General features: G+C 39.5%; 1 protein-coding gene across 1 annotated transcript; it reads right to left on the minus strand.

Moving 5' to 3' along the window:
- Positions 1 to 227: 227 nt before the first annotated feature.
- On the minus strand, positions 228 to 24,863 carry LOC126379554 (mitochondrial coenzyme A transporter SLC25A42). Its single transcript, XM_050028353.1, has 8 exons — positions 24,624 to 24,863; positions 20,826 to 20,989; positions 18,121 to 18,265; positions 16,414 to 16,602; positions 15,099 to 15,278; positions 14,255 to 14,340; positions 8,360 to 8,543; positions 228 to 6,271 (listed from the first exon to the last, which is right to left on the minus strand). The coding sequence occupies exons 2-8, from the start codon at positions 20,884 to 20,886 to the stop codon at positions 6,136 to 6,138; spliced, it is 981 nt and encodes a 326-aa protein (XP_049884310.1). The 5' UTR covers positions 20,887 to 20,989; positions 24,624 to 24,863; the 3' UTR covers positions 228 to 6,135.
- Between the last annotated feature and the right edge of the window lie 49 nt (positions 24,864 to 24,912).

Genomic DNA, 24,912 nt, shown 5'->3' on the forward strand with positions numbered 1-24,912 from the left:
CTGATGTAAGTACGTAGTCGTTATGTCTCGTAGGGCCTATGGCGGCTCAGTAATAACCCTGACACCAGGGTTGATGGGGTTGGTAATCCACCTCACAATCCACATGATAGAAGAAGATTTTTAAAAAGTGCGAATATCGACAATTTCTTGGTGAAATCAGATCGCTACCTGCTACAGTTATCGAGATACAAATAAATTAATGCTGGAAATAAAAAAAAACGCTCAGAAACAGTAAAAACGTATAATTTTCCAAATTGATCTCTCAATATACACCGTCACTACATGTACGGTCGCGAGCATTATTATATATACACTTTGGTACCATGTCACATTAACTTTTTGACAAATTGAACTGTCTCACTAAATGTCAAATAATGTTAGTGCGACAGAGTCGTAAAGTGGGTACATTATATTGCTCATGACTGTACACAGCCGCTAACTTCGTGTCCTGGCTCAAACTAGCGCTATCTCTCTCTTACACTACACATTAGAAGAGGACGGCACTATTTTAAAAGCTTTCCAACTGAAGCAAAAATAAGTTTACCGACACGCTTACCGCGCGTGTACGATATATGTGTGAACTATGAATCAACGTTTAGCTATGCGAAAAATACAGCAATTCTACTGGTTCATATATCGCAACGCGCGCGACATGCGGGCACCATGCTTCGGGGGCTAGTCGCAATAAAACATCGCAAAAAAGTTAAGGTTACATATGCAGCGGGAACTGCCCTGCTGCACGAGTTACGCTATCAACGCTGGTGCGATAAATAACGCGGTATTCCACCATTATATGAGATGTATCTATAGACATATTGGCCCCGATACCTGCAGACACCTAATTTTATTTTAAGTTATACCTGTCATTCTTTTATCTGCCGAAAAAGAAAAGGACGGATGATCGACAGACTTTAATTTTAAGAAGAATGAGTAAATGAATGAATAACCCGCGCGAATCAAAAAGGTATGCAAACCGTTTGACGTGTACTGTCAACTTAATTCTGTCGGTTTATTAGCCAATGCAATTTTTTTATAGACTTGTTTTAGATTTGTGCTTAAAATTGGCGTGTGTTCTATAAATTTTATGCTTGTTCGATTACCCGTCCCTTTCCTTTTCGACGGATAAGCAAATGACAGATATAATTTAAAATAAAATTAGATGGTGTTTACAGGAATTAGCACCAATATAAGGAAAAAATAATACTTTGACAGCTGTCACTCTGATGAAGCTGTGTTAAATGAGGTACTTAAGTATACAGGGTGTTAGTGACATCGTAACGAAAACTTTGAGGGATGATTCAGATCATGATTCTGAGTTAATATCAAGTGGAATTTTCCGTCGCAAAACTATGGAACCAGGAAATTCCACTTGATATCAACTCAGAATCATGGTCTGAACCATCCCCCTCAGTATTCGTTACGGTGTCACTAACACCCATACTTACTTGTATGGCTACTTGTATGTACTTGAATGGGGTGTAAGTGACATCGTAACGAATACTCAGAGGGATGATTCATCTCATTATTCTGAGGTAATATCAAGTGGAATTTCCCATCGCAAAAGTATAGAATTGAAAATAATTAAAAAAAAACGAAAAAAAATCATTAATTTTGCGACGAAAAATTCCACTTGATATTATCTCAGAATCATGGTCTGAATCATCCCTCTCAGTATTCGTTACGATGTCACTAACACCCTGTATATAATACTCGTACGGTCACGATTACTAATATGTACATACACTTTGAAACCATGTCACATTAGATTTTTTGACAAATTGAACTGTAAGTCTCATTAAATGTCAAATGTGATAGTGCGACAGGGTTCTAAAGTGGGTACATGATATTGCTCATGACTGTACGCTATAGACGCGTCATGCCGCGGTGTCCGATGCGCGGGGGGAGTAAACACGAAGTCAGCAACAAAATTGTTTCATAAACATTTTAAACAATAAACATTTAAAAACAATTGTAATACTCTTAACAAAATGACTACAAAACAGTTCAATATAACATAACATTATAATTAATAACATTTGAGGACAAATAACTCGCCACTAGAGCGAATATTTACAAATTCTACAGTATGATGGTGCCCCTACACCGATGTTACATACACACACATAACAACAACACAGCATCATGCCTGTATCCCCAAAGGGGTAGGCAGATGTGTATAAAATAGGAGGTAAGTCTATTCTGTCGTGTGGGTTGTGAAGTGGTTTACCAACCTCATCAACCCTGGTGTCAGGGCTATTATTGAGCCGCCAAAGACCCCTGACATGGCTTATGTAATAACTACTCTCTTACATCAGTCAGTAGTAACCGGGACCAACGGCTTAACGTGCCTTCCAAAGCACGGATCATCTTACTTTTTTGGACAATCCGGTGATCAGCCTGTAATGTCCTAATCAAACTAGCGATCACAGAGTGAATTTTGTGATTCGTCCCCACCGGGAATCGAACCCGGAACCTCCGGATCGTGGGCACAACACTCAACCACTGGACCACGGAGGCCGTCTATTGTCACTAACCGGGCACAAATCTTAGGAGGCACGTGATATCAACTGGATTGTGTACTAGGTTCATAATAAATTATGAAATTCTGATTACTAAATAAAGAAAAATCTAAAACTATCGAAAAACATTGTCTTTTTTCATAAAAGCGAAAATATTTTTTTTTTTCAAAATAACAAAGTAACATCGGTGTGGTTGCACCTTTACACACTTGATATAGTTCCCCTATGGCAACACTAAACATAATAATATCGCCTTAGGGGACATCTCGTCCCAGTCTTAAACTGGGCCCAGGGGCGAGTTTGCCTCTCATCTAATTTGATAATGGGTAACTGGGCCCACTATGTATCAGTTGTTGGGACGATTACACCATTGATTAGAAAGGGCAAACTCGTCCCTGGGCCCAGTTTAGCACTGGGACGAGATGTCCCCTAAGCCATAATATCCACCAAAAAGTAGAAAAGCCATCGGCCGTTACAATCAACATCGGGTCAGGTTTAGCACAGCTCAAACATACACACACATACATACTAACACCCGTGTTCTATCATGTTCACTCCAACTTTCCTCGTCTCCAGTTGGTCTTCCTCAAACTCAGCATCAGTATTCTTCCAAGGCGCCTCAACCTTAACTCGAGTCTACTCCAGTAAGAAATACAATAGAATAGAAATTGGTGCTGATTCCTGTAAACACCATCTAATTTTATTTCAAGTTATATCTGTCACTTTCTTATCCGCCGAAAAGGAAAGGGACGGTTAATCGACAAGCATAAAATTTATGGAACACACGTCAATTTTAAGCACAAATCTAAAACAACCGTCTAAAAATTTTGCATTGGCCAATAACCCGACATAATTATGTTGACAGCACACGTCAAACGGTTTGCATACCGGCGAGATACCTTTTTGATTCGCCCGCGTTATTCATTCATTTACTCATTCTTCCTAAAATTAAGAGCTGTCAATCATCCGTCCCTTTCCTTTTCGGCGGATAAGAAAATGACAGGTATAACTTAAAATAAAATTAAGTGTCTGCAGGAATCGGGGCCATTGTTTATTATAAAAGGACGCCACACACAAAGACAAGACAATAACGTTACTTAAAAAATTTAATAAAAGAAATATATAGTAATCCATGACGTCATTATTTTCGTATTATTATGTTGGCAGTATGACATGCTCGACTCCAGTGACCTAAATATCGACTTAAAATACCACAATCTCAGCTGAGTACGAGTGGAGCGGAGGAAGAGTCGAGTTAGGCTGGGATTTCACTGACGCGGAGATGGGCGGAGAAGAGCGGAGATGTGCGCATTTGACCAATCACAGCGTTCGAGAGAGCGACAAACGAAGACGCTCTGTCACTCTCTCCCTCGCGGTGATTGGTCGATTCCTGCACATCTCCGCTCAGCTCCGCTCCGCTTAAGATCTTAGAATGTAAGGCACGAAACAAAAATTGCGCGATTTATTTCATTTACAACCACTTTTATATAACAATTATTGCATAGATATTGATGGAGATATAACTTTTTTTTTAGTAAAACCACAAAATAGGCCTTTGATATTACACGGTTTCAAGATATACAGAGTGTTAGTGACACCGTAACGAATACTGAGGGGGATGATTCAGACCATGACTCTAAGTTGATATCAAGTGGAATTTTCTGTCGCAAAAACATGAAAATTTTAAGTTGTTTTTTATTATCAGTTTGTTACGATGTCACTAACATCCTGCATAATAACTAAATACAAATATTGATAGAGATTATAACATTTTTTTTGTAAAACCACAGATAAGCCTTTATAATTACATAGTTTCAAAATATATAAAAAAATATATATAATTTTAATTTTCACTTTGTGAAAAACAATAAAAAAAACATACAACTAACAACTGAAGCAACTATTGCACACATCGTTTTTAAAAAACATTCAGAAATAAAATAAAATAATTATTTCTGTGAGAATTTTTTTACAGGCAATGTTGCCAGATAATACATTTACATATTACCAATATTTTTACAAAATGGTAGATTAACAATATTAACGCGACAAGTTGTAACCACTACACTAGCGTGCATGTATCATAATATATTTTACAGCATACTACACAGACCTGCAAAATTACATACACAAAATTATATACACTCACTAACACACTATCCCAATCCCAAGGCGAGGGTTCGAATCCAGGACAGGCCTAAACCAATTTATAGTGTAATTAAACAAGGTATGCTCAAAAGTGACAGCTAGCATTTCAAGGTTAGCCCAGCTGACGTCATCCCACCCTGCGTTGCCATTTCGTAAAAAATAAACTACCTACGACTAATGTTTTTAATTTACTATGCAAGGCAATTTTGAACTTTTAGTAAAATGATTTTTATATATGAGTCAAGTTATAGTAATTAATTACGTGAGTCAGTAATTCGCTCAATTTTCAATAATAAAATTTAAGTTGGAATGTTGGAGATACCAATTGAATGGTAACACTTACGTCATCAATGGGCTAGCAATGGCGGCTTGTCATAGGATTGAGCATATCTGGTCTTCTTATACCATGACACTAGGTATGTATCTACCGAATAACTCCAGGACGGCCGGCTGGTTGTCAGGCCGATACCGTGGTTTGTATCTTATTATAGAGGTGCACACAGCGGCGATGTAAATATTATAAACTTTATTGTCAACATCAGTCCTACGCCAAAATAACTAGATATATCTAAAAAATAGATATATATCTACATATATCTGAAATATCGGGAGTCTCACATCCCTGATTTAAACGCGGTAAGAACCCGTTATTATGTGTTTTAATTAGATATATCTACTAACTCGAATACTTATTATTCGGTTTTAGTGGCGAACATTTACCGTACATTTGGCGCATTTCTAATAACAATGTGTTATCGTAATGTGGACATCAAATTTACATAAAAAAAAGGTATTTGAATAATAAAATTAATATCTTAAACTTTCCAGTTCCTTGCAATCAATTTCTATTAAAAACAACCAAATTCATAGTTGAATTTTGAATTCTACCTCCAATTTCTATTTTATTTCAAAATGTTTCAAAACATGTTTTGATACGTAACCGTCTTTGTTAATGTAGTTTAGTTTCGTTCACATGTTTTGTTGTATCTAATTTTGTTTCATCTTTCTTTGTTTTGTTTATCGTGATAATTTCTTCGTTCATAATATTGATTCATTTATTAAATAATATTTTTCTCATCATTTCTGTTTAGCTGTTAATTACTTTTTAAATGAACACTAACTTTGCTGTATCAACACGACAAGCTAATACCTTATTGAAAACATCACGAAACATTCCATCTCCCATAATTATCTCATTCTCTACATCCCATTTTCTTCTGACTCGCGTATCTCAGCTTGTTTCTGTCTCACATTGTTCCCGTTCATTCTTATTTCTTGATTTGTTTATCTAATTTCCGCCTCTGTTTATGTCTTCCCACATATTTCCCATTCATTCTTGTTTCTGTTTCTGTTCCAGTTTGTTTCCCACTTTGTTTCTTCCCGCTTTTTTCCTATCTCGGTTCGTTTCCGTCTAACATCGGACTCACCTTACTCTCAGAGCTGTCTCAGTGCCTCAGGGGTGTCGCGACTAGCTGAAGTTCAGGGCGATATCCCTGAGGAAGGTCTTGATGGCGTCGTAGGTCGCGAACGAGATGCCCACGGCGATGGGGCCCTTAACCCAGTTCATGCTGAGACCCTTGAAGAATCCGCGCCACCCCTCTGTCCTGGAGACGCAATCAAGTCAAAATCAAGACCCTTCGTTCAAAAATCATTCACTCATAATTTTAATTTTATTAGATTTTATATAATTTAATTTAATTTTAAAAATGGAATCTAATCTAATATACTTATAATTATGGATATTAATCTGAAATAAATAATTTGAATTGAATTTAATTATTAACCCTTGAGGAGCTCGGTGGCGCAGCGGTAAACGCGCTCGGTCTGCGATTGTTGAAGTTAAGGAACTTTCGCAAAGGCTGGTCATAGGATGGGTGACCACAAAAAAAAGTTTTCATCTCGAGCTCATCCGTGCTTCGGAAGGCACGTTAAGCCGTTTGTCCCGGCTGCATTAGCAGTCGTTAATAACCATCAATCCGCACTGGGCCCGCGTGGTGGTTTAAGGCCCGATCTTCCTATCCATCTATAGGGAAGGCCCGTGCCCCAGCAGTGGGGACGTTAATGGGCTGATGATGAATAACTCTGACGCCAGAAGAACCCACCACAACCAACACGATAGAAGAAGCAATACTCCGATACCGACCTCGCCCGCGTGGCCGACGATTTCTGATTCGTTACGATTCGATTTCAAATATACGATTTCAGATATTATACTCCTCTCAGACGACGCCCTCTCAGAGGTTCGCGGTTGAGAGCCCTCAGCGAATCAACCATAAGTCTCTTCCATCGTGTGGGTTGTGTGGTGAATTACCAACCCCATCAACCCTGGTGTCAGGGTTATTACTGAGCCGCCAAAAGGTGACATTGCTCATGTAACGATTACTCCTCAATTACATCAGTAAGTAGTAACCGGGACCAACGGCTTAACGTGCCTTCCGAAGCACGGATCATCTTACTTTTGGACAATCAGATGATCAGCCTGTAATATCCTAACCAAACTAGGGATCACAAAGTGGTTTTTGTAATATGTCCCCACCGGGATTCGAACCCGGGACCTTCGGATCGTGAGCACAACGCTCAACCACTGGACCACGGAGGCTGTTGCACGGAACCATAAGTAACATTGATATACTACTACTGTACAGTCATGAGCAATATAATGTACCCACTTTAGGACTCTGTCGCACTAACATATTTGACATTTAGTGAGACTTACAGTTCAATTAGTCAATAACGTTAATGTGACATGGTACCAAACATACATACATACATAAACTCACGCCTATTTCCCACCGGGGTAAGCAGAGACTATAGAATTCCATGACACACCAAACATGACATGGTACCAAAGTGTATACATATTAATGCTCGTGACCGTACTAATGATATCTCGACGCAAAGCGCCAAATACGGAAGACTCGACCGAAACCCTCCTATAACTACACATTCAATTCGTCAGGCCAGCTTTATTGTGTGCCGTGTGACCGGACCTTCAAGTCCAAGTTCGGTTTCGCCAGCCACATCAGAGCCCACCACAACAACGACCCAGGATAAATATTTAGGAGTCGCCGGATACGGTTTGGACGACGTGATGATGAATGATGATAGGGCCCTGTGCCGAGGTTTTTCTTGCAGCTTCTTTTCCCCGGCTATACAGGTTGTGAGAAGCTGCAGTAGTTTTAGGCGGATGAGACGTTCGTTATGTAAAAATTGACGATTCAAAGTGTAACTATGTGTAGCAGAGTACAAACTCTGCACATACTGACCTTTTGTTCGGACCATCATCATTTTAAATTACGAAATTCTCATTCCATTCCATTCGCATTTCCTTTCATTTTACTCACTTTTGACTCACTGAATCCCCGACCTTCATTAAAACAACAAGTATATTATACTGTTTAGGGCCGTGCCCTCTAATACCTAAGTCTTAATTCTTTTGTGAAGTGTGTATATTGTGAACTATGTACATTCCTATCCTGTTTGTGAAGTGTTTTTAATAAACTGTATACATTCCTGCTTGCTGTTGCTACTTTATCATCGTCATCACCAATCATTTCCCTACTCTGCCGGCACGTCGGGATACCATATCCTTACCACCCAACGTGCCGCATATGTTACCTACTGAAAAAGATATTTTTGAATTTGAATTTGATAAATCACGTCAAAAAAGAAGAAGAAGCAATAACACGTACGCGTAGACCTCCCTGAGGGTGCCGAGGATGGTGGCGCAGGGGTAGTGTCCTGCAGGCAGCCTGCGCGCGGTCTGCATGCGGCGCCGCACGATGTCCAGCGGGTACGAGGCCGTCTGGCCGAGGGCGCCGGCGCAGCCGCCGAACGCCATGTTGGTGATGCCGTGCGGCGGCGAGCCCGACACCTCTGGTCACAACAAGAGAGAAGAAAAGATGTATTTTATTTTTTAACTTACATACATACATAAACTGCCAATACACGTCCCACTGCTGGGCACAGGCCTCCCCTCAATCAACCGGAGGGGGTATGGAGCATACTCCACCACGCTGCTCCAATGCGGGTTGGTGGATGTGTTTTTACGGCTAATAGCCGGGACCAACGACTTAACGTGCCCTCCGAAACACGGAATCATCTTACATTTACATCAAACAAAGGGCAGTCTTACAAAGTGATTTCGACAATGGCCCCATCGGGAATCAAACCCGGACCTCCAGATCGTGAGCCTAACGCTCTAACCACTAGACCACAAAGGCTGTTCTTTAAATATAACTATATAATTTTATCTCTCTCTCTATTTAAGAGCTGCGCTCTTGTCGGTGGAGTAACCGCCATTCCTCTCTTCTTCCCGCCAAACCCTTCACCTCCCGATACGACACGACCTGCACCTTCTCTTTTATTTGTTTCATAAATGTTATCCTAGGTCTACCCCTTCCTCTCTTCCCTTCAATTTTTCCTTCTATAATGTTTGTTATAAATGAATCGTGTCGTATCAGGTGGCCAATCATATTTCCTCTCCGGTTCTCTATAGTCTTCAATATGGTTCTCTTTTCTTCAACTCTTTCCAGCACCCATCATAATATATATAATGTCTTCTTAAAGACACTGAAATATTCTTGTGAATAAAAACTACGTTGCGTTTCTCTGAAATAAAGTATTTTTATTAATACACTTGTTTTGTAAGTAAGTAATTACATTATTCTATACTAAATAACTAAATTCACCTGAAATAAAGAAACAACATTCGAAGCAAATAATTCACATTTTTACATAACCTCTTCTTCAGAAAATAAAATTATATTTTTGACGTTTTATAAGACAAAGATTATTAATACCATAGAGAACGTAATGAGTCCATGGATCTCATTTACATCTCCCCCCCCTGTTAACAATCAGCAAAATTCACGACTATTCTTCTTAATGGGGTATTCAGAGGAATATCCACCGCATACTGAATTAAGTGTTCTAATAAGTACATACCACTGGTACAAGTTTTGTTATGTGGAAAAGATTTGATTCGATTTTCTTATGTCCTGTGTTTATTCTATATATTGAGTTTGACAATTTTTCTAAGATTATATATGGACCAATTCTTAATTCATCTAATTTTTTTCTATTTAATCGATTCCCGTTTTCAACATATACTAAGTCCCCTACTTTTAGTTCACATTTTATTCTGTTCTTGTCAAAGTATTGTTTATTATAGTTGTGTGATTTTATAGTATTTTCCAATGCTTCTTTTCTATCTTGTAATAAATCATTAAATGATATTGTTAGTTTCAATTCTTCGGGTAAAACATCAACATTTTTTCCTTCTAATAAATATTTTGGGGCAAAACCTGTTACAGTGTGTTCTGTTTCGTTATACTTTTTTGTACATTCATGTGCTATAGTCGTCCAAGCAAGTTTTTCCTTTCTCTCATTTATTTTACATCGAATTTTGTTAACTAGCGTTTGATTTAGTCTCTCGTTTAAACCATTTGAGAACGGTGCATTTACAGCAGTGAAGATAATTGGTATATTCTCTTTATCTAAAAAGTTTTTAAAATCTCTCGAATTTATACCTGGATATTGATCGGACAGAATCAAGCCAATTTTATTTTCACAAGTTACATTTTGAACAAGTTTTATAAAATCATTTGAGTTTTGAGTTTTTGAAGTTAAAATATAAGCGTACCTGGTGAAGTGATCGACCAAGAGGTGCAAATAAGTCTTAGTAGAACGTGAACCACCAAATCCAACAATGGTATCTATAGATACTATTTCAAATGGATATGTAGCCGGACCTAACTGAGACAACAATCCAAATTTGTATTTTCCTCTAGATTTGTTTTTTATACAGACTTCACATGTTTCACAAATTCTTTTTATATTATATATTAAATTTTTAACTTCATAGAATGGTTTAATTTTTCTTTTTAATTGTTGTGTCCCTATATGACAGTAAGCATAATGTACTTTCTCTATAAATTGTTTACTAAATTCTTCCGTTAATATTATTTTTTCTTTTTCTCTCACCTTCTTATAGTATATCATATCTTTCATTTTTAGTTTATTTTTATTTTGTTTTATCTGCTCATTTCTTTCTTGATCATTTTTTATGTCTTCTAGTTTAATTAGGTTTACAATTTTTAAGCATTCCTCCTCATTGTGACATGGTTCCAATACAGGATTTCTACTCAAACAATCTGCTTCTAAATTGTCCCTTCCTGGGGAATAAATTACTTCAAAATCATACTGTGATATATAATATGTTAGATCTCCCAGCTCTTCATCCGTTCTTGCTTTTATATTCATTTTCTCCAAAGGTTTATGGTCGGTGAAAACTTTAATTTTTTTTCCCATGAGCCAATGTTGCCAATACTTGATTGCTTCTTTAATTGCTAAACACTCTATATATATAGCTTTTTTCTTTTTTTGGATGTCGTTTAGTTTGCGCGAAAAATATGCACACGGTTTTTCTTCTCCATTGAGCTGTGGTTGCTTCAAGACTGCGCCTATACCTTGTATACTTGCGTCTGTATAAATATGTATAGGTAAATCCGGATCAAAGATTTCTAAAATAGGCTTTGAACATAGAAGTTTTTTTATGGTCTCAAAGGAATCTTGACATCCCTCTGACCAAATAAATGCTTGTCCTTTTCTCAACAAATTATGTAAAGGATCTAATATGATTGATATATTAGGTATATATTTTCCATAAAAAATTATTTTACCTAGAAATTGACGTACGTTCTTTTGCGTCTTAGGAATAGGAAACTCTTTTATAGCAATTAGATTGTCCTTCAGTGGAGTGATTGTGTTATTTTGTATTATATGACCTAAATATTTAACTGAGTCTTGTGCAAAATTACATTTTGAAAATTTTAATCTGAACCCTTCTTTCAATATTGCTTCCAACAACAATGTTAAATGTTTAATATGATCTGCAAATGTTTCTGAAAAAACTAAAATATCATCAATATAATTTACTGCGAAATCTGATAGGTTATGTTTTCTTATAATACTACTTAATACTCTCTGAAAGATTGCTGGAGACGACTTCAATCCAAATGGTAAACATGTCCATTGAAAGTGTCCTTCTTGGGTAACAAAAGCAGTTTTGTGCCTATCTTCAATTCGCAATGGTATTGACCAAAATGCTGAATTTATGTCTAATGTTGAGAAGACTTTGCATTTTCTTGTTTTGATCATTAAATCTTCAATTAATGGAAAAGGTTGCGATTGTGGTATCACAATTTTATTTAAGTCACGGAAATCTATACATAGCCGTGACCTCTTTCCTTCTTCTTTTTTAAAAGCCATCGTTACTGGAGCAGCAAACGGACTATAAGATTCTTCAATTAAATTTCTTTCTAACAATTTCGATATTTGTCGTTCTATTTCTTTTTTATCTTCAATACTGCATCTGTATGGCCTTTTACTACAGTATTTATCAATTAATAAATCAATACGCGCTTCATATTCTCTTACTGTGCCGATATCATATTTGTCTTTAGCGAAAAGAGATTTATACTTGCATAATAAATCTTCTATTTCTGAGCATTTTTGTGTATCTAGATGATTTACAGTAATATTAAAGTTTGATTCTTCCACGTATTCATTAAAGTTTACTTCATACTCAGTATTAGTACGTTGACCAGTCTTTTCCAGAAAATCCTGTTTGTTATTGTTATTATTTAAGTTATCTTCTTTCTCAATACTACCTGTATAGCCAGGAATTATCATTGTATTGTTTTCTTCTGTATTTTTTTCTTTCTTCAAATTACATATATTTTGTGATATTTCCAGTTTGTCATTTTGTACAAGATGGTATTTTTCTATACAGTCCAATCCAATTAGAAAGTCGTAATCAAAATTTTCTTCATCTATCACAAACACATTTATGTTTTCCTCAATGTCAAATATCTTTATCTTCAATTTTACTATTCCTTTAGTACTCTTAACACCATTAATCGTTTTTAAGCCTGTATTTTCAATGTTGTCACATCCTTTGTCATTTAGATTACCTTTTATGGACAATAATTTGGAATTTATTAAAGACACATTTGATCCCGAATCATAAATTCCCATAATATTCATGGTATCATTTATTAATAATTTTATTTTGATTAATGGTGGAATGTCTAGTTTTTTGGATTTATTTTGTGTAATTCTGTTTCTATCTCCGAGTTATTAACATATCTGATTTGTTCCCGTCCATATCTGTCATTATTTTTATTTTTGAACCAACACAATGATTCTGGATGATAACGTATTCCTTTGTTTTCTTTTTCGCATATTTTGCACGGCTGTTCTTTTCCATCCTTTTCTTTATTTTTAGTTTCAAAACCTCCTGTTTTCTTTTCGTAATAATTTTTTTTTATTAAATGTTCCAATCCCCTTATATTACCAAATAAATCTTTTGTCTCTTTCAGGTTATTTCTATCAATTTTATCAGCTATATAGTTTGGGAGTCCTGTAACGATCAGATCTATCAGAGTTTGTATGTCCATTGATTTGTTCATTTCCAACAAAAGTCTCTCTTTCTTTAAGGCATATTCCAATAATAATCCTTGTCTGTACTTGAACAACATTGCGTACCTGATCGGAGACCATCCCTTATTTGCATAGGTTTCACAGAAGTTCTCTTTCCATAATGACCACTTTGAATTTATTTTATATTTTATGAGCATAGAATTGTACCAATCTAGACACGAATCCTCCAAGAACAATCTAAGGGCCTCAATTTTCTTAATATCCTCATCTATTCCCAAACGGGTACATTCTGTTTCGAAAATACTCATCCATTGATCCACATTTGATGTTTTCTTGGTAAATTTTTCTATTGTAAATGTTTCTGTTAATTTCCCAATATTGTATGGTCTATGAGTATCCTTTCTTGTTTCTGAAAAATTCTCTAAAATCCGAGTTAAAGTGTCTTCCGTAATACCGGTAGTAACAGTATGTTGTCGCGTTTCTGGTGTTATCTCTTCTAATAAATATCCTTTAAATTGCATATTTCCATCTTCATCTCGGTAAACATTATTTATTTCCGGTGTCACGGTAATCCAAACTTGTCTTTTATCATGCCTCCTTTGTAGTGTATTTTTTACCTTTTGAAAAGTTGGTGTTGTTATCAGTTTATCATGCAGTTTTACCGGTTGGTATTGTTCCGGAATAAAAAACATGGATTCCTTCGCATCTGTGATTGAGGTTAAGCAGATTACATTTGTTTTGGGATCTTCACCCGCTTTTACAATAAATTCAAATTTAAATTTCTCCATTTTTTGCTAAATGTTGTTTTATAATGTCTTCTTAAAGACACTGAAATATTCTTGTGAATAAAAACTACGTTGCGTTTCTCTGAAATAAAGTATTTTTATTAATACACTTGTTTTGTAAGTAAGTAATTACATTATTCTATACTAAATAACTAAATTCACCTGAAATAAAGAAACAACATTCGAAGCAAATAATTCACATTTTTACATAACCTCTTCTTCAGAAAATAAAATTATATTTTTGACGTTTTATAAGACAAAGATTATTAATACCATAGAGAACGTAATGAGTCCATGGATCTCATTTACATATATAATATAATTTTATATAAATATATAATTTTAAATATAACTTACCTAAATATTTGTGCTTGAGCGAGTCATACGTGAAGAAGGAGGCGCCGGCGTATGGGATCACGCCCAGCACCGTAGCGGGGTAGCCCCTGATAACACATAGTGTAAACGTTTATTGGCGGAGATATATTTGAACAAACTTATCAAATCTTTTAAACTTATTAAACTTCTAATAGTAAAATTGAAGAAAAATATGTTTTTCTTTTTCTACTAAATAAAACTTTTTCGAGAAAATAAAATATTTTACGAAGTATAAAAATATCGTCTGTATTTTTTAAATTCAATTTGTTTTTTTTTTTGTTTTGGTTTTCCCCGAAGGGCAAGGCAAAGGGAACTATGCCCATACAGGCATTTCTTATGTATTTAATTAATTAAATTATTTTTTTGTAGTATGGCTTCTGTCATTTTTGACAATTCTGCCAGTGTCGAGATTGAGAAATACACGAGATTTTCGGTATACAGCCAAATGGTCGGTCACTTGAGCTAAAACTGTATTTTTTAAAATACTTATCCGAAAACTAAATGCAATGCAATGCAGGACGGAAGGGGCAAGTCACAGTCACTGTAACCTGGAACCTGACAGAGGGCAGCAGTAACTGTCAGTACTATTCAGAGGCGGAGAACAGGAGTCAAAGCCGTACTGGCTTTGTAATAGACTACTCTGGGCGCCATCCCACTCGTGTCAGACAGAGTACTGCGGGGCGGAAGGTAAGAAGGAAACCACTGCCCTATTTTTCTCTAAAAAAGTTGCATGGAAAATGCTGCACCGACCAGAGCGTGGCTCTTAAATTGATGATGATGATCCGGAAACTGTCAAGTTGCCAAGTATAGTGAGCAGCGTGTGCACCTGTAGAGCGTACGCAGCCCCTCGTCGCGCACCACCTTGACGAAGACGGCGCGCAGCGTGCGGTACTGGCGCGCGTCCGTCACGGCCATGCGCGCCCGCGCCAGGTCCAGCGGGTACGTGGCCGACTGCGACGTCACGCCCGCCAGCGAGCCCGCCACCAGGTGCAGCAGCGGGTGCGCCCTGGGGGCCACCGGTCAAAGATTCCATGATTGAAAGATTGAATGATGGAAAGATGGAATGATTGAAAGATTGAATGATGGAAAGATGGAATGATTGAAAGATGGAATGATTGAAAGATGGAATGATTGAAAGATTGAATGATGGAAAGATGGAATGATTGAAAGATTGAAAGATTGAATGATGGAAAGATGGAATGATTGAAAGATGGAATGATTGAAAGATGGAATGATTGAAAGATTGAATGATGGAAAGATGGAATGATTGAAAGATGGTATGATTGAATGATTGAAAGATGGAATGATTGAAAGATGGAATGATTGAAAGATGGAATGATTGAAAGATGGAATGATTGAAAGATGGAATGATTGAAAGATGGAACGATTGAAAGATGGAATGATTGAAAAATTCAATGATTGAAGGAAAGAGAGGAAGATCAAGAAAAGCTTAAATGGAACAAATTAAAGAGAAGGTGAACGTCGTGTCTCATAAGGAAGTCGAAGAATTGGCCCTTGATAGACAAGAATGGAGAATGCTGCACCGACAAGAGCGTGGCTCTTAAATTGATGATGTTGATTGAAAGACAGAAAGAATGTATGATATTTTAAGAACGTCTAGGGCCGTGTGCCGAAGCTTTTCTTGCAACTTCTGGTCCCCAGCTAAACAGGTTGTGAGAAGCTGCGGTAGTTTAAGGCGGATGAGACGTTCGTTATGTAAAAATTGACGATTCAAAGTGTAACTATGTTACCAACTGAATAAAGATATTTTTGAATTATAAGATTCAAGGATCGAAAGATTCAACGAATCTTCTTCTATCGTGTGGGTTGTGAGGTGGGGTACTATTGAGCCTCCAAAGGCCCCTGACATGGCTCACGTAACGACCACTTACATACACCAGTAAGTAGTAACCGGGACCAACGGCTTAACGTGCCTTCCGAAGCACGGATCATCTTACTTTCGGACAATCAGGTGATTATCTTGTAATGTCCTAACCAAACTAGGGACCACAAAGTAATTTTTGTGATATGTCCCCACCGGGAACCGAACCCGGGACCTCCGGATCGTGAGCCCAACGCTTAACCACTGGACCACGGAGGTCGTTTAACGATTGAAAGATGGAAAGTCGGAAGCCCCTCACTTGGCGTGGCTGGGCGTGTCCACCCCGAGGATCTTCTTCCACTGCTCGTGCGCAGTGAACTGTATGGCGGCGTAGGGCACGATGCGCGCCATGGTGGCGGAGTTCCCGCGCCACAGGGCGGTGGGGCCCTCGCGCCGCACCGAGTTCACCAGGAAGTCCAGGGCGGCGCGCGCAGAGTACGGCGTCTGACTGCCAAATGGGAAAATAATATTTTTACCTCTACAAATCAAAGAAGCCTAAAGGTAAGTTACACAGTGCGAACAGCTAATGTGACAATAGACAGCTACTGTGCCTGTCTACTCGTATGACAGTAGCTCGACTCGCCTCGCACGGTCACACTATGCAAACTGCTGGCGTCGCAGAAGACAGCTACTATACCAGTGTACTGGTATAATTACATACATACACATACATAAACTCACGCCCGTAATCCCTAATGGGGTGGGCAGAGCCACAAGTAATCAAAGACAACTTGCAGCCACTGTTGATACGATGTCGTAAGCTGGATATGATGAACCTTATGGTGATAAGGGATCAGCCTATCGCCCATAACATTAATCCATCATGTTAGAGGACACAATCCCTCTGTCGGTTTTTACGACATGCCCGGGAAGACAAGCAGCTGAACGTTTTCTATGTTTTTTTATTTGCTCCCAGAACAGCATAGAAGCGGTAAGCGGAACTGGCATAATTAGTTTTTATCATGTCGCCCAAACAAGAAACCCTGTACCCGGCGTGGGCCCGAGCGTACGAGCTACTGTCATTTCGCAAAATCGTGCGAGTTGACGACCGAGCGGCGTGCGAGTGGCGTGGTGGGGGGAGGCAAGTAGCGAGTAAAAACAACTGTCCCACTCGCACATGACAGTAACTCGTATGATGCGGTCACACGTGCGTAGTAGCTGCACCTCAGTAACTGACTCGGTCAGCTCGCATGTTAGCTCGCACTGTAACCTATTTTTTTTTTTGACGTGACCTATTGTAGATTTGCCGCAGATGGCATTAACTACTTGGCCGGACAAATGGGGAGCGCTGAAGGCTCTCACCCGGCTAACTGTGTAACCTAGGCTTAACAGTGAAGTAGGTATGTAAGTAAAATGTTTATTTTTCATAAAAAAAAAATACAGAAAATATTGGTACAATAAAAACCCCACAAAACCAAATTCCTCGGTTTGTCTGTGGGAGTGGAGTTCGCTTAGTTATTATGTTTTAAAATACTTACAGTTAACTTTATTATTATTATTTGAAAATTGTGAGGGCCGGACTGAAAAACAGCCCGAGAGATCACTGCGACCTTGTCAGATCTATTGTGACCTAAATCCCTACATTTAAAAAATCCTCCTCTAGACCGATCCGTTCGAAGAGATCCAACATCTTTTTGGGAGAAAGCTCCATGACTACCTGGGGGTCCATTATGTGGCCCCCAAGTGTACGGCTTCTACTATGTATGAGAGCCTCACAGCTGCACAGCAGATGTAGTGGCGTCTCATCTTCCCCTAAGCAGAATCTGCATAGAGGAGACTCGGTCAGCTCCATTCTGTGTAGGTGCTTATTAAGCCTGCAATGCCCCGTGAGGGCTCTTATTAAAATCCTAACCCTAGTGAGAGTAAGGATTTCTGATGAGAATTTATTAGAAAAGGGTCTAATCAGCTGCCTCGAATGTTACAGTTAACTTATAGCTAAGAGATCTTTTGCTTTTGAAGTACGTACGAGGTCTGGAAGTTGATCTTGGCGCGGTCGAGCGGCGCGATGGTGGTCTTGGCCAGCGCGCCCGCCGCCGCGCCCGCCAGCAGCGACGTCAGCACCGCCGCGCCGCCGCCCAGCGGGGCCGGCGCCGCCTTCACCGACAGCGGCTCTGCGCACCACAACAACAGGATTCAACAGGGATATTACATCTATCCATACAATTTAGTTATCTACCTAAACGATTACGTTGTCTTACACTGCAAATGTTGTGTGCACCTATAATTCGCTTATCATCATCAGCCCATTAACGCCCCCACTGCTGGGGCACGGGCCTTCCCTATGGATGGATAGGGAGACCGGGCCTTAAACCACCACGCGGGCCCAGTGCGGATTGGTGGTTATTAACGACTGCTAATGCAGCCGGGACCCACGGCTTAACGAGGCAAAAAATGTTATACAAATACAAAAGACTATCATCATCAGCCGTACGACCCCCACTGCTGGGCATAGGCCTCCCCCAAGGATCTCCACGACGATCGGTCCTGCGCTGCCCGCATCCAGCGGCTTCCCGCGACCTTCACCAGATCGTCGGCCACAAAAGACTATATTGCACAGTAATAATCGTAACAAAAAGGACAACTACATAAGATGCAGATTAGTTACAATGGGCGACCTTATGGCTAACTAGCAATTCCTTCCAGGCGATGGTAGGATAAAATAAATGTACACTAAATATACACTTCCACCAATCCGCATTGGAGCAGCGTGGTGGAGTATGCTCTATACCGCCTCCGGTTGTATGAGGGGAGGCCTGTGCCCAGCAGTGGGACGTGTATAGTCTGTTTATGTTGTGTCTTAAACGTTGTACCGGGTGAGAGCCTTCAGCGCTCCCCATTTGTCCGGCCAAGTAGTTAATGCCATCTGCGGCAAATCTACAATAAGTCACGTCAAAAAAAAAATATGTTGTGTTCTCATCGATTATTTGCTGTAATTGGCACGTCATATCATATAATCCGATATTATGATATTGTTAATGTGGTCTTAGGTATCAGATAGCATTATCTATTACGGTAACTATCATGTTATTTGCATTGTCACAAGTGGAGCGATGTTTGAATGACGTGCGCACATACATATTACAAGTGTCACATATCTCCGAAAATGCCTGTCTCGGGAATGTGGGTTTCCTCACGATGTTTTCCTTCACCGCCGAGCACGTGATAATCATGTGATCCAAACATGAATTTGAAAACAAATTCGACAATCAGTTACGCCTGTGCTGGATTCGAACCTGCGACCTCAAAGTGAGAGGCAGGCGTTCTACCAACTGGGCTACGGCTCTTCAGGAAACACAATATAAGCAATTGGAATTTCAGTTCGCCACTTGATCTTTACACTCGGTGCATGCATTATCGTATTGTTATCGTCATATTATGAAGCAATACAAAAGATAATGGCCCCGATTCCTGCGGCTCACGATCTGGAGGTCCGGGTTCGATTCCCGATGGGGACATTGTCGAAATCACTTTGTGAGACTGTCGTTTGTTTGGTAAGGACTTTTCAGGCTTGAATCACCTGATTGTCCGAAAAAGTAAGATGATTCCGTGCCTCGGAGGGCACGTTAAGCCGTTGGTCCCGGCTATTAGCCGTAAAAACACCTCCACCAACCCGCATTGGAGCAGCGTGGTGGAGTATGCTCCATACCCCCTCCGGTTGATGAGGGGAGGCCTGTGCCCAGCAGTGAGACGTATATAGGCAGTTTATGTTTTTTATGTATTATACCTGTCATTTTCTTGTCCGCCGAAAAGGAAAGGGACGGATGATTGACAGCTCTTAATTTTAGGAAGAATGAATAAACGAATGAATAACCCGGGCGAACCAAAAAGGTATCTCGCTGGTATGCAAACCGTTTGACGTGTGCTGTCAACTTAATTCTGTCGGGTTATTGGCCATAGTAAAATTTTTAGACTTTTTTTTTTAGATTTGTGCTTAAAATTGACGTGTGTTCCATAAATTTTATAGGGATAATTATCTGCGTTTTCTTTTTTATTAAAAGATTTGAGTGCGTTCGACCACGAATCAGTTCTACAGGTAATACAAAATCGTTTCATGCGGAAAGCCACGGGAGCTCCGTGGTTCCTTCGCAATGAAAATCTGCACATTGACCTAGGTCTGCCAACCATTGCCCAATGGCGCAAATTAGCTCCCAAACGTTTTTTCGATTCTGCTCTGCACCACCGACATCCTCTGGTAGTTGCAGCTTCCGAATACATCCCGCTTAGGGACGGTACTGAAAAGTATCGGCGTCCGAAGGACGTAATATACGATCCCGAAGACCTGATTACTCTAGCCATATGATATAATTATACGGCCTCTGTGGTCCAGTGGTTGAGCGTTGGGCTCACGATCCGGAGGTCCCAGGTTCGAATCCTGGTGGGGACATATCACAAAAATCACTTTGTGATCCCTAGTTTGGTTAGGACATTACAGGCTGATCACCCGATTGTTCGAAAATAAGATGATCCGTGCTTCGGAAGGCACGTTAAACCGTTGGTCCCGGTTACTACTTACTGATGTAAGCGAGTAATCGTTACATGAGCCATATCAGGGGCCGTTGGCGGCTCGATAATAACCCTGACACTAGGGTTGCTGAGGCTGGTATTCCACCTCACAACCCATACGATATAATTATATGTGCTGATGATGAAGGATAGACTATGAATCCGTACCATGGTGCTGCGGGCCGCGCTGGTCGTGCAGCAGTGGTACCCGCGCCTCCCCCACCGCCATGTTGGCTGCTGCGTCGCGTGCAGTGTGCGCCCGCGCGGGGCGCTGCGTGCGCTATGTGCTGCGGCCCTTACATTACTGTGTGCAGGGTAGCGTGGGCGGATTCCTGCAATGGAAAAGAAAACTAAAAGTGCATCTATTATTAGGAATACACAATAATTATGGCATATGAAATAGTCTGATAAAGATAACCTGTCCAGGTGGGGTTTTCTCATCGGATCGGACTTGAGCTGCGTGTGTGGTGTTACGCCACAGACTATGGCTCATCTGATAACTTGCCCCGCGTGCCCTGATACCTGCACGCGAGAGGGGCTGATGAGTGCCACCGAGGATGCTGTTCGAGTGGCGGAATACTGGGCTGAAGAAATCTGAATGCCATCGAAACGACAAGAAGAATAGTCTGATGGTAGTGTAAGACCTCGCAATAGACGAGCACTTTTCAATCCGGGTGAATATACATTTATTTAAAGAAATCGAGATTTTGTAGTTTTGCGGGTGCTTTCAAGGCCAGAGTGAAAAGCACCTTCTGGGCGAGCTCCATCTCAGGCCTCGTCAATGCCTTCGGGCAAGTCTGGGGCCAAGAGCAAACCCGTCAAAGGGAAAAAAAACACATCGCATAAATAGAATAGAAATTGTTCAAGTCCATCAAGGTACAACCACGTAACCGCGATAAAAAATAAAATCTGTCTATAACCCTTATCGCCTAACGGACAGCCCACTTTGTAGAGGCTGTCTGGATGCAGAAGAAATTGCCTCCCATGTAATCCTGGAAAGCACGGGAGTGTCAGCACAACGGGTACAAATCCCCAAAGGAATAGGGTCGGTCCGCGAAGCCCGTAAACCCCAGGAGGCTTTTGAGCTTCTCGAAGGAGTTAGGTTGGCTTACGTACTTGGCATTATGTTATGGCATTATCTACTTGGCCGGACAAATGGGAAGCGCTGAGGGCTCTCTACAAATAACACAACAGATGTTAAAATATTATTGTTTGCCTGCGTTTGGGTGCAACGGTCGTCGGCGCGAGACATCTCAGACAAATGAAGGTGACTTTGTAATAGCGACAATAAACTTCATCAACTTTGCATTTATATTTGACCCCGATTCCTGCAGACACCTTTAATTTTATTTTAAGTTACACCCATCGTCTTCTTATCCGCCGAAAAGGAATGGGACGGGTGATTTTCAACAAGTTAATTTTAAAACGAATGATTTATCCGGGCGAATAAAATAGGCATCTCGCTGGTATGCAATCCGTTTGACGTGCTGTCCTCTTAACCCTGTCGGGTTATTAGCCGATAAAAAATTTTTAGACGGTTAAGATTACTGCTTAAAATTGTCGTGTGTTGCATAAATTTTATGCCTGTCGATTACCTGTCCCTTTCTTTTTCAGCGGATAACAAAATGACAGATATAACTTATATGACAGATATAATAAAATTATATCATTAGACAGGCAGTCGCTTCTGTAAAAAACCTGACCTGTCAAATCTTCAGGTTAGGTAAGCGGACCCTGTAAATGAAGTGACCTATACTAGTCACCGTCAATAAGAACTGTGATAAAAATCGACGCGTGTTCTCACAAGTTACGATCACTGTTTGGGCGGGCGCCAGAGGCGACAGACATTCATGGATTAGAATGTGATATTAAAGTTATAATTACATTCAAGGTTCAGATAAAAAAAACCTGCTTCCGTGGTCCAGTGGTTGAGCGTTTGGCTCACGATCGGAGGTCCCAGGATCGATTGAAGACATATCACAAAAAAAACGCTTTATGATTCCTAGTTTGATCCGGAGATTACAAGCTGAGCCGATTGTCCGAAAGTAAGATCTGTGCTTCGGAGTGCATGTTAAACAGTCGGTGAGCGGTGACCTGTTGGTGAGCGGAGCGGAAAATGGGATAACGTTAGGGAGATGATGATGATAATGAGTTGGATAATAACCCTGTTAATAAAACAACAGGAGATAAAATATGTTGTATAGTCTGAAATATAATAGGGCACCATTGTGCCGCCAATAAATAAATAGATGGAATACGCTCATGTACGTTTTCCCGCCTTTTTTGAAATAAATAAACAACTCTAATATATTTTGGTTGTATTAATTAATTACACCAGATATAACAAAATAGTTTATCAAAATCGACTCTGTGAGATTGAATTGAGATTGAATTCATGTTTGGTTCGTAGATAATTGATATCACATGGTTTCCAAGATTTCTGTCCGGTTAATGGCAATAGGCTCGCTCCCTATTATATGGGACTAGAACATAGTGAGGAGTGGATGTATACTATGTACAACACACCTCTGCCTACCCCTTTAGGGATACAGGCGTGATGCTTCGTGTATGCTATTGTTCAAGTCATTTCCAGGATCAAATGACTACAAATACAAGCATTCATTATGTTTGTCAAACCAGTGTTCTTATTTACAAACACAAAACATACTTGTACAGTCATGAGCAATATAATGTACCCACTTTAGGACTCTGTCGCACTAACATATTTGACATATAGTGAGACTTACAGTTCAATTTGTCAAAAAAGTTAATGTGACATGGTACCAAAGTGAATACATATTAATGCTTGTGACCGTACCTACCATAGACTGAAGAAAGAGTAAATATTATGTATCGCCGCACACCGGACACTTCATACAAACCATCTCGTTTTACACAGACATTACATATTGACATCATCGTACACGCATTTAGTAAGCATTGTATTTAGTAATCAAATAACATACAACTCACAAATATACTTATATACAACAACAAAATCTCACGACTATCTCAATTGGAGTAGTCAGCGGTACATCCATCACAACATGAACTAAGCACACCTCACCGAGCGTTCTGTTATACATACAGGGTGTTAGTGACATCGTAACGAAAACTTTGAGGGATGATTCAGGCCATAATTCTAAGTTGATATCAAGTGGAATTTTCCGTCGCAAAAGTATGGAACGGAAAATAATTTAAATAAGCTCTAAAATTTTCATGACTTCTCCGACAGGAAATTCCACTTGATATCGACTCAGAATCATGGTCTGAATCATCCCCTTCAGTATTCGTTACAGTGTCACTAACACCCATACCTACTTGTATGGCTACTGTATGTACTTGTATGGGGTGTAAGTGACATCGTAACGAATACTGAGAGGGATGATTCAGCTGATTATTCTGAGTTAATATCAAGTGGAATTTTCCATCGCAAAAGTATAGAATTGAAAATAATTAAAAAAAACTAAAAAAATAACATGAATTTTGCGACGGAAAATTCCACTTGATATTAACTCAGAATCATGATCTGAATCATCCCTCTAAGTATTCGTTACGATGTCACTAACACCCAGTATATCATCATCATCAATCAGCTCACATCATGGTTGGAGTGTAGCTAAGGCGGCACTATGGGTTGGGACTGAAAAATTTTGGTCGATTTTGTATGACTCATGTACATAACCGAATTTTCTCACATCCCCCTGCTGGGTATAGGCCTCCTCCATTTTGCACCAGCCATTTATGTCGTAACTGTAATAGGAACGCACGTATTCACTGAATGACATCCAAGGTGCAAAGGTAAACAATGCGTATTTTTTTTTTAGTCCGCAAATTGGACGCGACGGAACAAAGTCTAAACTGCGGCCTTGAACCAGCAGAACGAGGCTAACGTGCGATAGCGTACTACCAGCTATTTATAGATAACACACGGCGCCGTTTAGCTAAAATTATATTCATACTCACGCAATCTTCCAGCGCAAATACGTTCCGACAATTCCACACCTACACCTCGCACTTCCGCTTATTTATTTAATTTCACAAAATTTCTACACTTTTTTCATACGGCCGACTTGAAAAATCAAACTTCGAGTGAGCGCCTGAATTTATAAAATGCCGTCTATTTATTGTTTATTCGTATTTTTTTAACAAAAAATTTCCAAAACAACACACACATAACCCGATCCTATCAAAAACACACTGAACATTTTGACGTTTCATTGTTGGTATTGCCAGCGTCAAGAAAAACTACCAT

This window comes from Pectinophora gossypiella, chromosome 29, assembly GCF_024362695.1.
Source record: "Pectinophora gossypiella chromosome 29, ilPecGoss1.1, whole genome shotgun sequence".
Taxonomy (NCBI): domain Eukaryota; kingdom Metazoa; phylum Arthropoda; class Insecta; order Lepidoptera; family Gelechiidae; genus Pectinophora; species Pectinophora gossypiella.

What these genes read in the sequence shown, in the direction of transcription:
- LOC126379554 (XM_050028353.1), bottom strand. Translation starts at nt 20,886, where the DNA reads ATGGCGGTGGGGGAGGCGCGGGTACCACTGCTGCACGACCAGCGCGGC. An exon ending in GACACGCCCAGCCACGCCAA is followed by an intron (nt 15,279 to 16,413) that starts GTGAGGGGCTTC and finishes GGTGGCCCCCAG; the next exon opens with GGCGCACCCGCTGCTGCACC. An exon ending in ACCCTCAGGGAGGTCTACGC is followed by an intron (nt 6,272 to 8,359) that starts GTACGTGTTATT and finishes TTGCGTCTCCAG; the next exon opens with GACAGAGGGGTGGCGCGGAT.